The following is a 15,720-nucleotide window of genomic DNA, read 5'->3' on the forward strand; positions in this document are numbered from 1 at the left end:
AAAACCCTAAAAAATTAAGGAAAAATGGGCACGGTTAACCCCAAAGGATATGAGTATTGACCTCTTCCTCCTCTTCACACCATTGTTAATTTAACTCTCGGTATACCATTGAGGCAGTTTGAGCTTTCCTCCCTTGACACCACCATTTTCACCGTCACCTTTTCGACAGCTTCACCATCGAATTAAACGAAAACCCTAAAAAATTAAGGAAAAATGGGCACGGTTAACCTCAAAGGATATGAGTATTGACCTCTTGCATTAAAGCTGATTGCAGAGTTCGATTTCTCTATTGAAACCTCTTTGTTTCTCCATTAAAGACGTTTTCTTTTCCCTTGAATTTACTGATTGATTTTACAATTTTAACCCCTACTTAGGCCTTGTTTAGTTCAACTTATTTCAGAAAAAATAAGTTCAGATCAGAAAAAATAAGTTCAGATCAGAATATCGTTTTATGTGCGGTTTTTTATCGCTAAATATTCTTAATTTCGTAGTGAAAAAAATTGTGAAAATTACATATTAATAAACTACACATTATTACGAATCTAACAAGATCCCACTCGATATATTTTTTCCTTATAGATTATTGTACACTTAAGGTCAAAGTTTGGTCAAATCAGACAATCAGATCAGATCAGACCAAACCAGATCAGATCAAACCAGACCAGATCAGTAAAAATAAGGTGAATCAAACAAAGCCTTACTATCTAAAAAGACAAATATACCTTTTAACATCACTTTGAGAAACTTGTATTTTATCAGTAAAAATAAGACGAAGAGAATCGGGCCTTATACTCGGTAAGTGAAGTGATTAGAAACGATACTCGTATATATTTTGGATGACCGCGAGTGATCCTCTGAAATTGTAGGCAATTTCTGTGACTTGCTTGGCAAACTGGGCATTCAACTTCTTCATTCGCATTCCATAGCTCAGGTATTGTATTTTTGTAATCTTATTATGAGAATTTCATCTTTTTGTTTTTTATTTTCATGTTTTTTTTTTTTTTTTTTTTTTTTTTTTTTTTTATTTCATTATTTTACTTCTGAATCAAACATTAGTTTATTAATGAAGAACAAATGCATCACAAATGGCCTAATAAATAAATAAATTATGGACTTTGAATTTAAAACTCAGAATTTCTTATTTTGGGTATTATTAACCCAAACCATCAAATGGTTTGACGGAATAAGGAACAAGACTATAATTGAGTGGTTACTGCATTCTTTAATTTCTCGTCTCACTTTAATAGACCACGTTTGATTGGATTATAGGTCATTTTAATAGAATTTGCTCGAGATTGTGTGATTGTATTTGATAATTTATACATTTGTTGAGAACAAGCATTTTATTTTGATATTAGGGTTTTAATCCTAAATGTATGACAATGTGGAAAATTTCACTTTTAATCTTACAATACACAAAGATTGGCATATTATTTTGTGACATCCAAAAATAGAATTGTAGCCTAAAATTGGGGCAGAGGGTGTATCTAATCAAAATTCTCTAATTTGTTGGTCATACTGCTTTAATTAAACTTATAAGAAAGGTATTAGAAGTTGTTCCTCATGATTCACTTTTCGATTCGGGGTTGGAAGTGGAGGGTCGAAATTTGGCGTGCGAAAGAAAATGCCTGGAATTATACATAAACAATGCTTAATAAAATGGAATATTTGATGTTCATATAAGCAATTACAAAACAATTGAGTGGTGGGGATTGATTAATAAAGCACCATTATCTCTAAATGATGATTAAGCTATCATTAAACTGGCTATTGTTTCATGTGGCACAGGTTGCTTTGTAAGCGAGTTTTCTATTTGAGAACCCTACTATATGAACACAAGTGGATAAAAATACTAGATATTGCGACATCATCATGGTCCTGCTGCTGCTATTTTAGACTAGATATGGTATGTACTTTATAAGTTAATGAGATGATGCAGTTTCTTTGGAAGAGAGGTGTGGATACTGCTTTTGTTTCAAGATGTAGGGGCTTTAGTAGTGGAGTTACTGGAAATGGTAGCTCATCGTTTTCTGTCATGAGTTTTGGGGATGGCAGTCAGGGAGCTCTGGGCTTGCCGTCTTCCTTGATGGGTGTCGGGGCTGATGCTTATGAACCAACTGTAGTACCTGCGCTCCCAACTGATGTTGTGAGTGTGAGTGCTGGGCATTATCACTCTCTTGCTGTGACAGCTAAAGGGGAGTTGTGGGCTTGGGGTAGAAATAATGAGGGTCAGCTCGGTAGAGGCCTTCTTGAACCCAGGTTAATCACTCCTTTTCCCTTATTTTTATAATATTTTCTAAATGCATCCTAATCCAAATAAAGTATTTTCATTCATTTATATAAATGTTTAGCAAAATTTAACATTTGGCTATTGTAAATGATTTTTGTGAAGCAATTACTCCTTGTTGGATGGCTTTGTTATTCTTGTCTCATTTTGTCTTTTCTACTCAAGTTTATTTGTGTTTTGTGGTTAGTGATTCATTATTTTTTTGTCCATCTTGAGCTGCAAGCTCGGACATAAATCGTTATGTTGTACTTGAGATTGATAACATCTATAAAATTGGAAAAGACATTAGAGATTCAATAAATTTTGATTAATTGCCAAGGGCATAAATTATAGACAAGTATATATTTTTAACTTTTACATGTGTACGATGGTAGCCTACGGTATGTGTTTAACTGTATTGGTTACCTTTTTTCTGAACAAGGTATGGGGTTAAAGTGTTAAACTGATTTGTAGTTTTTCTTTCTAAGGATATGTATTGTTGAGTTAGTAAACAAGTCAATAGAGTCAAGTGACAAGCAGAACAGCAAATTAGATAGCTACAAATTACTTCTCAACTAGCATGTTCTCCAACAACTGCACTGGTTCTAAAAAAAAATTGGGATGAGTTTTTTTGTTAAAACAATTGCAATCAGACTTCTACCTGCTTTCCAAATAAATTTCTCCTTTCTACTTTATATTTCTGCATTCTTTAGTCCAGATTTAATTTCTTGTTTTAATTTGTTTTAGGCCTTTTAGCTGCTTCTCTTGGTAGCAAAGCAGAAGTTTTTTTAAATTCCGAGCTTATTTCCTTTTTTCAATCGTAGATCTAGATCTTGTAAATCATTCATTTTCTTTTCAGCCCTCAATACGCAGTTTATGTTAATTCAAATGCTATTATTTCTTGCTCATCTTCAGCAGCGGATTGGCCTGGGGGGGGGGGCTGTGCAAGTGTGCAGCAGTTTAAAGGGTTGGGGAAATTGATTATGATAAACAGGCAAATCATGCATCAAAGGTGAACTTATCTCTGATTGGAACTTGGAAGTGATGCTTGTTGGGGGCGAAGCAACAGATAAACACGATATTGGGAAGAATTATAAAAATGCCAAAAAGCACGGTCGGCAATAGCTAATTGGCTTAGGCGATATTTTTATGTTGAAAACCCCTCCTCAAAAATAAGGGGAAAACCACTGTCGCAATCTCCAAGGACGGAAAAAACTTCACTAGCGATAATTTTGGGGGTACAATGACCACCACAACAATTACAATATTAGATACAATGTATTTTTAGGATAGTCTGCACTAGTACCCTCAACAATGATACTTATACTAAATTACTAATCCTAAAAATACCCCTCACACTAATATGGAATTTGTCTCTCCATCAATTCCTCCCTTACTACAATAGATTTGTGCTCACTCCAACTTTGAGATATACTTACTGTTTTTTTCTTGCTAGCTCACATCCTCTACCTCTTTTACTTTCAACATTTACGACACTTTTATAATGCCCAACCTCCTACATCTTTCTTTTCGAGCCTCAAGATGCACAACAACTTGCATATTAATGGCTACTACCCCAAAGTCAACCACCTATTGTTTACCACAAGTAGACAAGGTATGACACGAACATAAAAACTTTAAGTGTTCCATTCTTTGAAATCTGGTCTATAAAAAGGGGAAGGAATATGGATCCTTCCAATTCCCTCCTCTTCCCTTCTTTCATTAGATATCGAAACAAAGGATGATGCATCCCTTCTTTTTTCTTTGTAACGAACGCCTCAAGCAAGTAGGGACTTGATCACATACACAAGAAGGAGTAAGAGAGACAGGGAAAGCCGTCAAGGGTAGGAGTAGTGGAGCAGTATGAAAATCAGTGAGCATATCATATTATGACAGCTGCAACCTTTTGTCTTTTGTCATTAACTTATTTTGGCTGTTTACGTACATATAAGAAAGGGGAGGGAGGAACTTGCTAGGTAGCTAGATTATTGGAGTCATTTGGGTAAGGAGAGTGGTGACCTCAAGTCACTAAGTGAGAATGGTGGCCTCAAGCCTCCTTGTAAGAAAGTTTGAATCTTTATTAATGAAATAGTTGCCTTCTTCTCTAAATCAGTTTATCTCTTGCTTTTGTGTGAGTTTCTTTGCTTAGCTGCTCTAGTTCGTTATAAATTGGTATAGAGCGGCGGTCCTGCGACTGCCGGCGCCGGAAACCACCACACTCTCCCTTTTTTATTTTAGAAAAATGATTCTCAGTGTACCTTAGAGGTGCGATGCACTTGAGGATAGGATGACCGGAGTGGAGAATCAGCTGAAGACGTTGGAAACAGCGATGAAGACTCAAGAGGAGTCTCTCAAGAAGAAGTCTCTGGAGGAGGCCGTTTAGAAAGTCAAAGGCTGTTTCGAGCTATTCCGTCAACAGCAAGACGCGCAAATGACAGGTGAACAACACTACTCAAGCTCAGGAACTCCGTAACCTCGTAACTTAGAGGAACCACGAACAAGAACAAGGTCCACCGTTCAACAACGGGATGAGAGGTTGGCAAGACCGCGAAGGAGGCGACGGTGGGGGGTACAGGTGAAAACCCAGAAAATTGGCGCCAATTTTCGAGGGTTCCGATCCCGACGGACGGATACTTCGAGGGGAGAAGTGTTTTCAGCACTACCAACTCACGGAGGACCAAAAATTGTAGGCCGCCGTGGTGGCCATGGAATGGGACGCTCTACGGTGGTTTCAGTGGGAAAATCGAAGAAGGCCGATACAAGGATGGGATAACTTGAAGGCTAGGGTTTTACGCCAATTCCGGCCGACCCGCGCCGGAAGCCTCCACGAGCAGTGGCTGGCAGTGAAGCAGGATTTGGCGGTCCCAAGTATCGCAAGAAGTTCATTGAGCTCTCTGCTCCTTTGGAAGACATACCCGAAACCATAATGTTGGGCCACTTTATTAATGGGCTTAAGGAAGAAGTCAAGGCTTAGGTTAGGTTCATCAAGGTTGATGAACCCATATAATTTGGACCAAGCCATGGATGTTGCAGGTCAGGTCGAAGAAAGAAATTGGTTCGGTGGATATAAAAAGGGACCTAACTTATTTGGATCTAGCAAGTCCATAATAAGTGGGAGTACAAGCAAACCACCTAATGGGCCGGGCTTAATTAGTACTTACGGGACACCAACTCAATAGGCTTCTACCTTCAAAGGTTGGCCAAAAGCACCCACCAAATCTCAAGGTTCGGTAAACAACTCAAAACTGATAACTTTCACTTTCGCAAAATCTGGCGAGCCGAGGCAGTTGAAGGAGGCTGAACACCAAGAGAGGAAGGCGAAGGGTTTATGTTTCCGGTGCGATGAGAGATGGTGAGTGGGACACCGGTGTAAAAACAAAGAGTTGAGTGTGTTGTTGGTGGGCGAGATGGACGATCCCGGAGAAGGAACATCGGGGCTGCCGGAGATGAATACAGAAGAGGAAGTTCCGGCGGAGATCTTTGGTGGGCTTATCCAACCCACGGACTATGAAGTTAGAGGAGAAGGTGGGCCCTAAGCCGATGGTTGTTATGGTGGACCCCGGGGAGACTCATAACTTTATTTCAAACACCCTTGTAGCTGAAGTTGGCGTACCGGTGGAAGGTGACAGAGAGTTCGGAGTTTCCTTGGGTAATGGTGACTTGATTTGGGGAAAAGGCGTGTGTAAGGGGGTGCGTGTGGTGCTCAAGGGCGGCTTCGTGGTGGTAGATACTTTCTTGCCACTCCGATTAGGGAATGCCGATCTGATCTTGGGCATTCAGTGGTCGGAGAAATTGGGTCCGGTCACTACAAACGAAAAAACTCACTACAAACGAAAAAACTCATATAATGAGTTTTGTGGTGAATGACCAGACCGTCACATTGGTGGGCAACCTTTCCCTGGAACAGTCGAAGGTGTCGCTTTGCGCCATAAGGGTGGGGGCCTTCGTTTAGAAATCAACCAAGTTGAAGTGGAGACGGAGGCAAGCCAATTACAGGAATTGGTCACAGTTGTACCGGGGTGGCTGGAGGGTGTGATAGGGCAATTCCAGGAGGTTTTCTCTTGTTCCTAAGGGCTGCCACTAAAGCGAGGCCACGAGCACTCGATAATTTTGAAAGAGGGCAGCAATCCGGTAAGTGTAAGACCTTACCAGTACCCCCAATTTTAGAAGAATGAAATCGAGAAGTTGATTCCGAGATGCTCGAAGCAGGAATTATTAAGCCCTCTATCGATCCCTACTCTAGCCCAGTTTTACCGGTGAAGAAGAAGGACGGCTCGTGGCGTTTTTGTGTTGATTACCGAGCCTTAAATCGCAGACCATCCCAGAGAAGTACCCGATTCCCATCATTGATGAACTCTTGGATGAGTTACACGGGCAGCCGTATTCTCAAAACTCGACCTCAAAGTCGGGTTACCACCAAATCTTGGTTCGGGAGGAGGATACCCATAAGAACGCCTTCCGAACCCATGAAGGGCACTACGAATTTCTCATAATGCCCTTTGGATTGACTAACGCACCCGCAACTTTTCAAGCTCTCATGAACGACGTGTTTCGACCCTACCTAAGAAAGTTCTTGTTGGTATTTTTTGACGACATTTTCGTTTGCAGCCCAACAAGGAGAGTCACTTGGAGCATATGAAGGTGGTTCTGTCAAAGTTGAAAGAGCATAAACTTGTTGCTAATTTCAAGAAGTGTGAATTTTGGCAATCAAAGGTGGCATATTTGGGTCACATAGTGTCCCAAGAAGGTGTAGCGGTTGATATGGAAAAGGTGAGAGCGATGGTGGAGTGGCCTATTCCGAGGAGTTTGAAGGACCTAGACCGGCTACTACCGGAAATTTATAAAGGGATATGCTCAAATCGCTAAGCCACGTACTGAGCAATGGAGAAAGGATAATTTTGGTTAGACTTCCGAAGCAACCACTGCATTTGAGAAGCTAAAGGCTGCCATGATCTCAGCCCCTGGTCATGCCTAATTTCAACAAGGTGTTTGTTATTGAGGCGGACGATTTAGGCTTTTGGTTTGGGAGCGGTGTTGATGCAAGAGGCTCGACCTATTGCTTTCTACAACAAGTTGCTCGGTCCGAGGTCTCAAGCAAAGGCCATCTACGAAAAAGAATTAATGGCCATCTGTTTGGCCGTGGTTAAGTGGAGGCATTATTTGCTTGGCCATCACTTCATAGTAAGGACGGACCAACAAAGCTTGAAGTGTATCATGGAGCAACGAGAAGTAAGTGGTGATTACCCAAAATGGATTCGGAAACTACTTGGGTTTGATTTCGAAATCCAATTCAAACCCGGGGTAAGCAATAGGGTAGCGGATGCTCTCTCAAGAAGAGGAGAGATGGCAGGGGAGTTGGGCGCTTTAGTATCAATGCAGGGAGTGAATTGGGACAAATTGGAAAGAGAGGTGAAATCCGACAAGGATTTGAGCAGAGTAATGGAGGGCGTGGCGACTGGGGAAGAGGGGTTTGCTGGGTTTTCTTTGGAAGATGGCAGACTCTTGTTCAAGGGTAAGGTGGTGCTTCCTAAATCATCCAAATTCATTCCCATGCTGCTTAAAGAGTATCATGACAGTGCAGTAGGTGGTCACCTGGGCGATACCAAAACTTATTTGAGGATAGCTTCGCAATGGTATTGGGTTGGGATGAGGAAGGATATTAGCAGCCATGGGAAGCAATGTGCAACTTGTGAGCAAGCGAAACACTCTCAATTACAGCCAGCTGGACTACTTCAACCATTACCAATTCCCGAAGCCATATGGGAGGACGTCTCAATGGATTTTATTGAAGGATTGCGGCGTTCGAGGGGGATTGATTCTGTTTTGGTAGTGGTTGATAGGTTGTCAAAGTATGTGCACTTCATTGGGTTGAAACATCCTTATAGTGCACTAACAGTTGCTGAGGTGTTTGTTAAGGAGACTGTGCGATTACATGGGTTCCCAACATCTATAGTATCGGATCGAGATTGTGTCTTTATGAGTAATTTTTGGAGAGAATTATTTAAGTTGCACGGCACAGACCTCAAGAGAAGTACTGCGTGCCATCCCCAAACTGATGGTCAGACAGAAAATGTGAACAAAACACTAGAGACATATTTGCTATGCTTTGTGAATGGGCGGCCTAAATCGTGGGGTAAGTGGTTACACTGGGCAGAATATGCTTATAACACCTCGCACCATGCTTCTACTGGGTTCACACCCTTTCGAGTGGTGTATGAGAGAGACCCCCCAAAGTTGATCAAGGTGGGCAGAGGCCAGACCCCTGTTGACAGCTTTGGAAGAGTGGCTGAATGAAAGAGATTGGGTGCTCGAGGATTTGCACATGAACCTAATTCGAGCTCAGCAAAGAATGAAGTTTAATGCTGATATGAAGAGGAGAGAGGAGGAATTTCAGCTAGGGGATTGGGTCTACTTGAAGCTTCAGTCATACCGGCAAAAGTCGCTTGCGAAGAGGCCCTATGAAAAGCTAGCCCCACGCTTCTATGGACCCTTCAAGGTGGTTCAATGCATTGGGAAGGTGGCCTATAAACTAGAGTTACCTGACACTTGCCACATTCACTCTGTTTTCCATGTGTCTCAACTTAGAGAGCACTCAGGAATCAAATGGCTAACCCAACCATTCCTAGTCAACTCTCAGAGGTGCTTTAGCTGGAGGTAGAACCCGAGAGTGTGCTAGAAGTCAGGGCATCTATGGGCAGACCAGAAGTACTTGAGGTGCTGATTAAATGGCAAGGATTGCCACCATTGGAGGCAACCTGGGAGGAAGCTGCAATGATTCAAGACCGATTCCCTTCCTTTCACCTTGAGGACAAGGTGGCTCTCATAGGGGGAGGAGATGTAACGAATGCCTCAAGCAAGCAGAAGAGGGACTTGATCACATACACAAGGAGTAAGAGAAGACAGGGAGAGCCGTCAAGGGTAGGAGTAGTGGAGCAGTATGAAAATCAGTGAGCAGCCAAGGCAGAGCTGCTATCATATCACATTAAGACAGCTGCAACCTTTTGTCTTTTGTCATTATCTTATTTTGGCTGTTTATGTACATATAAGAAAGGGGAGGGAGGAACTTGCTAGGTAGCTAGATTATTGGAGTCATTTGGGTAAGGAGAGTGGTGACCTCAAGTCACTAAGTGAGAGTGGTGGCCTCAAGCCTCCTTGTAAGAAAGTTTGAATCTTTATTAATGAAATAGCTGCCTTCTTCTCTAAATCAGTTTATCTCTTGCTTTTGTGTGAGTTTCTTTGCTTAGCTGCTCTAGTTCGTTACACTCTTCTCTTCCTTTACCTCCATTTCTCTCTATCCAAACATAGTGTTAAGCTATAGCTCATAGTTGGGAAGGCTGGCATGATTTGGTGAAGAGATTTTGAAGGTTGAAACAAAGTGATGTCATTCTCTATGGACGTATATGATGATTAGGAATATGTGAGAATCCATACGTTGTCAATGGTTTTCTGCAGTCAGTGAATAGATCATGCTGTCTAATGCTGCAGAAAGAGAGGGAAGTCATTGGTGGTTTGAGCACCTTTGTGCCACCTCTAATTACAATTATTCTGTGGCTACTCTAGTGCTTGTAAGTGACTTTTTTCTTATCTGGCACTGATGAATATGATAACTGAGAATTTAACATTTTATGGACGCTGCTTTTAAAATTAGTAATGACCTAGGTCCTCATTTATGTCCTGGATAATCACTAGGTCGAGTGCAGGGACTTTTTTAGTCAACTAAAGGGTAATAAGAATTAAGAAAGTGTGAGGCTGGCTACATCTTTGAATGAGAAAGTATACTGATAGCATGTAAGTTAAATTTTCCGTTGCTTAGAGGTGCTCAGTATCGATTGGTAGAGGAGCTACTTTCTGACCATGTTGTGTACAGAAAGCTGCATTGGTGCACAAAATACATGGCCTCTTACCACTATAATTTTTCTTCTCTCCATCTGCTACTCAGCTTCTCTCTTGCAACAATGTGCATTTTCTCCTATTGTTTTTGTTGGTTTGATTACTTTTGCTGCTTCCTATCTCCACTGAGGCGTGATATAGACTGGTATTCTGATTTGTATACTTTACTGATTAAGAGGAAATTTAAAGGAGAAAGCTTGGAAATTTGATTAAACAGATTAATGGTTTCTTACAAAAGGTAGTGGGTTTAGCCTACAAAGCTCATATTAGTGACTTGAAGTCACAACTCTCCAAATTGTGAGTTTAGGTCACAACTCTCTCAAGGATTCACTCCAAAATTCTGCCTACCTTCGTCTCTCCCCTCTCTCTATTTATACTAAGGCTAAAAACTACTAACTTAATAATACTAGACTTCCCAAATTGCCCTCCCAAGGTTAGTCTATTACAAGGTGGTTCCTTATTTGTGATAGCCAGCTCCTATTTCACAATTCCCCACCACAACTCCTAATAACAGACTAGCATATCACAACTGCTAGAGCTATCTGCCTATCTCCAAATTTTCTCTATCCTCAAAAGTTCCTCAAGAACCTAGCAAATTTTATTTAAGGCAGCTAATTTGTAAGTGGTGGTCAGGGTTACCTAATATGTAGCACGTTTCATTACGCATAACAGGTACGAAATTGCAATACGCTTGGTACGTAAATTCCAATACGTTTGGGTGGTTTTTGTAAATTAAACTTTTAGATCATAATATGCTAAGCAATAATGCTTAATTTGCTTATAGACTTTTTTAATTACTTGTTTATGTTTTTTATACTTTTGGTTCATGTAGCCGACCCCACTTATAGGATTAAGACTTTGATTGATTGTTTGTTTATGTTTATTAAGTGTTTTATTTGTTTATGAAGTACTTTTCTGATTGATCTTATATTTTAATGACGACGATTTTCCAAACAAGAGCTTTCTAAGATTAATATCCCATTTTCGTGAATGCCCTTCTTATAGCTCTCTGTAATTGAAGTATATGTCAGAGATTGTAGTGAATGTAAATTAGCTTATATGCCCATTTGTTCGTGAATTTATTCCTTTTCAAAGTGTGTACGTATATACTCTAATTTCTTTGTGGATGAACTATTGATCAGTTTAGCTAACACCTTTTGAGCCACCTTTGCCAAATTTGGACTTTATAACCTATGATACATGGACTCGTTTAGGAGAGTCGGGTATGGGTACAGATCCGAGTGTCCGGTACGGCATTTCCTAAAAATTAGGACATGGGGACCTTGTCCGGATTTTGCATGGGTACGGGTACGAGAAACATAATTTATAATATTTTTTTTTTGTGTAGGAAATCTAACAAAAATATAGTTAATTCATTCAAATAAAAAAAAAAAAGTTAAGCTATTTTTTTTAACTTTTAGATACATTGAGGGATAATACTCCATTTTATAAAAAGTTAACTGTTAAAAAAACCTAAAGAAATAAAACTGTCCACCTGTCCATTTTCATAAAATAAAAAAGAAATAAACAACAAAAAAAGAAAAATATTTTGAAGGATTAAAAAAAGTCAAATGAGCATAGGTCCCATACTCCATCTTTACTATTTTACTTTACACATCATCTGATTCATCTCTCTCCTCACCCACTTTTTAATGAGAAAATTCAAGTTTCTCTTTGAGATAAATTTGTAAATATATCTCCTCTCACAATATAATCTTTTTCTTTTATTTTTTAAATAATAAAAGTGAATTAGTATAGTGGCACAGAAATAAATGCATAAAGTTGTGGGAAGAGATGAATTGGAATGTTAATCTCTGGGTTTCGTCCTTTTTGATTTCAGTGGTCTTTCTTCATGTTTACCAAAAGTAGTTTTTTTTTGGGGGGGAAATTGTTCCCCTGAGGTTTAGAAAAGTGTACCGTGTACCCTTGAAAACCTATAAATGCCCCGTGTGGTTTGTAAAAAAATGCACTAAATACCCTAATCATCTAACAGTTAGTCCAGACCAACCAACGTGCTCTGTAAGTATGTGCTAGACATCAAACCTGGTGTCGGTTCACAAATGTTGAGTAACAGATAGGCTGTTCATTGTCTACTTGCCTGTATCTGCTTGTTTTGACTAATGTGACATCTGACATAGCATCACTGTGTGAGATTGATGCTAATAATTACTATTTTTTCTAAAAGACCTGCCTATAACTTGTGCTTTAATTTCATTAATCTCTGAATCTTGCCATTTTCATAGTTTCTAACATTCTATCGTAGTAATATTGTTACTAATTTACGTAGCAGGTATTTATGGAACGAACCAAAGCTGGTGAAAGAATTAGACAATGTGAAAGTTCAATCTGCATTTGCATCTGGTGTAATATCTGCTGCCATCGGTGATGATGGCTCTATATGGACATGGGGAAGGTCCAAGCGTGGGCAGCTTGGACATGGGAAAGGAATAACAGAGTCTCTTGTGCCATTTAAAGTCGAAGCACTCACTGGAGAACATATAACCAAGGTGGTCACTATCTAATGCCTCTAAGGTAGAATTGTAGTCTATATACTGCTAGTTGTGTTAGTTTTTTTTCCTTTTAAAATTAATTTTACATTAAACTTAACATTTCACTTGGCGATTCCTGTATCTGCTGCATTTTTTGGTCAATTTGTACCACATTCCAAACCTCCAGGGTACTTAACCTGATTTTGGCATACCCTTGTAGGTTTCACTTGGTTGGGGACATGTGCTTGCTCAAACAGTTGATGGAAAGTTGTTTGGCTGGGGTTATTCAGCAGATGGAAGACTAGGAAGATTGGGAGAGACAGTCAAAGCTTCGCCCTTAGATTCAAGTGCAGAATTACCTGGAAGGCATGAGATGACCTCCTCTGAAGCCCTAGATGTTGCTGAGAAACATGTCTTGGAAAGCATGGAGAAGGAAAAGGACATGCCAATTGTGTGGGAACCACATTTATTAGAAGAACTACATTCCATTCCAGTGACTGATATATCTTGTGGCCTTGATCACTCCTTACTCATCTGCCGTAAGCGATTTATACAAATTTCATTTCTATCCTTTTGATGGTTACTTCTTCGGAATTTGCCTAAGTTAATATAAAATTCCAACAGGTGATAACACCATGCTAAGCGGGGGCAGTAACATCTATGGTCAGTTAGGCAGAGAAAATCAAGGCCTTGGGTTTTTTCCAGTTGATATCAGCTTCCGCCCACTGTCAGTCGCATGTGGGCTAGGACATTCCCTTGCAATCTGTGAAATGCCTGCATCAGAGGATGACAATGATTTCAGGAAAGCTGTATATTCTTGGGGATGGAATGGGAGTTCTCAGCTTGGAAGGCCAGGCCATGAAAGCAAACCATTAGCAGTGGAAAGTTTGGCCGAGGAGATTCCTGCAGCTGTTTCTTGTGGCCGTGTGCATTCACTTGCTGTCACTGGCAATGGGCAGTTGTGGGTTTGGGGTTGCGGTAAAAATGGGAGGCTTGGCTTAGGCAGCTCATTTGATGAATCAGAGCCAGCCTTAGTTGATATTGAGCAGTACAAAGTTGTTCAAGCTGTAGCTGGGTTTGATCACACACTGCTCTTGGTTGCTGAATCATGAGCTAATATGCAGGCTTTGGCATTTTGTTTTGATTTCAGGAACTATACAGAGGCTTGAATCGATTTGCTTCTTGGAGAAATATCTTGGTTAGCAATAGCAAGATCAACCTCCCCTTCTCCTGACAGTCTTCCTAAGCTGAGCCACACTTTCTCAACTGTTACTGTCGCCTTGTCCTGCTTATACAGAGCCAATAGATACATCATCGTCTGCTCTAAGCATCAATCTTGAAGATTTAAGCTTGAACACATATTTTCTTGAAGGAGAATTTGCACTTAAATGATATTGTGACTAGAAGGATGAAAATAGCCTAGAACATTCTCCTACAAAGGTTTCTGATGCAAGGTTAAAGTTGATACTTGATTTTTAATTTTTTTTTTCATTTAAAGTATTCCTTTTCATTGTCAATGAGAACAAACACTTCTATAAAATTCCTTTTTGATTTCCTGAAATAATGCTCAAACTAGAATCATTTTAGCAGGGCATGAAAAACAATTTGAAGTGATGATTTATGCAGGTAGGGATGGCAAAGGAGGTGGGTATGATATCATATCTCCCATACCCACCTTAAATTTCTATACCGCACCCATGATTGGTACATATCAAATATCCCCACCCGCCTAAATGAGTATAAACCTCAATCCACACCCGCTCTATTCTCCATATGGATAGTATTGCTTATCGATTACCTACCTATACCCGGCTATTATTTGCCTATTGGAGTCATTATTCCTTCATTCCTTATGTTGTTGTATAAGTAAGATTTATGGAAATGCATGATGTATACAAATGTTACTTTTAATAGACACAAGTATTCATTATTATTTATTTATTTATTTTGACAAAGGAGTATTCAACATTATTACTTCCATTAGATTCAATAAATAGAACTTGTCTTAGAGCATGCACAATGATAGGGATTCACCCTCCTCTTAGCCTTCTCTCTCCTCTTAAGAGGAATCCCCTTGATTGTAGAGTTGAAATGGTGAATCCTCTTAGGAAGAGGAAGATGGTGAATGCTCCCTGGGAAGAGGAAGAAGAGATGGCGAAGGGGATTGGAAAAGGTGGGGAAAAAAAAAAAGTTAAAAGAAAAGGTTGGACCAACAAGTGCAACGTGGCAGCTTCCTACTGGCGGGCCGGGCTCGCAGGGGCCCACGTGTTGCTTGCTTTTGCTGACATTTGTTGTTTTCTTATTGGTTGACATTTACAACGGTTATAATTATTCAAACGGTAATAAAAAAAAACGGTAACTTATTTTTTTAAAAAAAAAAACACCAACGGTTATATATATATTTTTTTTCTATAAAATGAACCTAAATTTGCCATATTTTCAAAATCTTCATTTTCTCCATATTTTCTCTCCTTTTCCTATTAATCTCACTCATATTCAATTAAAGTCATAATATTTTATCTTTCAATATGGATCGAAATAATCCAAATTTAAGAAGAAATTTGAATTTTCAAAATATTCCAAACTCTCAAAATAATTCAAATAATCCTCCTTTTGATCCAAATATCCTCAATAATCCTCAATTTCAAGCTGCCTTACAATGGTTCGGTAATCAACCAAGACCAATGAATCCAAATGATACAACCCAATATCACCAACATTTTTCTCAAGATAGTCCATTATTTCCCATGTCTCAACATTTTACCCAACCTATGGACCATTCTCCGAGAGGAGATGGTAGAACGAACGCAACTCCAACTGAAGAGGTACGAGAAGCGCAACATCTAGAGGATCTTGATGATGTTGTCGTTGAAGTTTCTCCTGGAGAGACTATGCCGAGGAATTCATGGACTGTAGCAGAGGATAACGCACTTGTTTCGGCTTACATCAACGCCGGGGGAAATGTTACAAAAAATACAAAAAGGACTAAGGCTGGATTTTGGGTTGCAGCTGGTAAATTGTACGAACAAGCACGACTTGCAAATCCTGATGAGCTCCAGAAGAGGAGGAATACTA

General features: G+C 39.8%; 1 protein-coding gene across 1 annotated transcript; it reads left to right on the forward strand.

The window, feature by feature from the left end:
* The first annotated feature begins 763 nt into the window (after positions 1-763).
* On the forward strand, positions 764-14,528 carry LOC110718286 (ultraviolet-B receptor UVR8-like). Its single transcript, XM_021897124.1, has 5 exons — positions 764-931; positions 1,789-2,259; positions 12,447-12,663; positions 12,866-13,184; positions 13,270-14,528. The coding sequence occupies exons 2-5, from the start codon at positions 1,931-1,933 to the stop codon at positions 13,755-13,757; spliced, it is 1,353 nt and encodes a 450-aa protein (XP_021752816.1). The 5' UTR covers positions 764-931; positions 1,789-1,930; the 3' UTR covers positions 13,758-14,528.
* Positions 14,529-15,720: the final 1,192 nt, after the last annotated feature.

This window comes from Chenopodium quinoa, unplaced genomic scaffold, assembly GCF_001683475.1.
Source record: "Chenopodium quinoa cultivar QQ74 unplaced genomic scaffold, ASM168347v1, whole genome shotgun sequence".
Taxonomy (NCBI): Eukaryota; Viridiplantae; Streptophyta; class Magnoliopsida; order Caryophyllales; family Amaranthaceae; genus Chenopodium; species Chenopodium quinoa.

Coding starts and splice junctions, on each gene's coding strand:
- LOC110718286 (XM_021897124.1), top strand. CDS start 1,931: ATGATGCAGTTTCTTTGGAAGAGAGGTGTGGATACTGCTTTTGTTTCA. Junction 2,260..12,446: donor AGAGGCCTTCTTGAACCCAG/GTTAATCACTCC, acceptor TTTACGTAGCAG/GTATTTATGGAACGAACCAA. Junction 12,664..12,865: donor CTGGAGAACATATAACCAAG/GTGGTCACTATC, acceptor ATACCCTTGTAG/GTTTCACTTGGTTGGGGACA.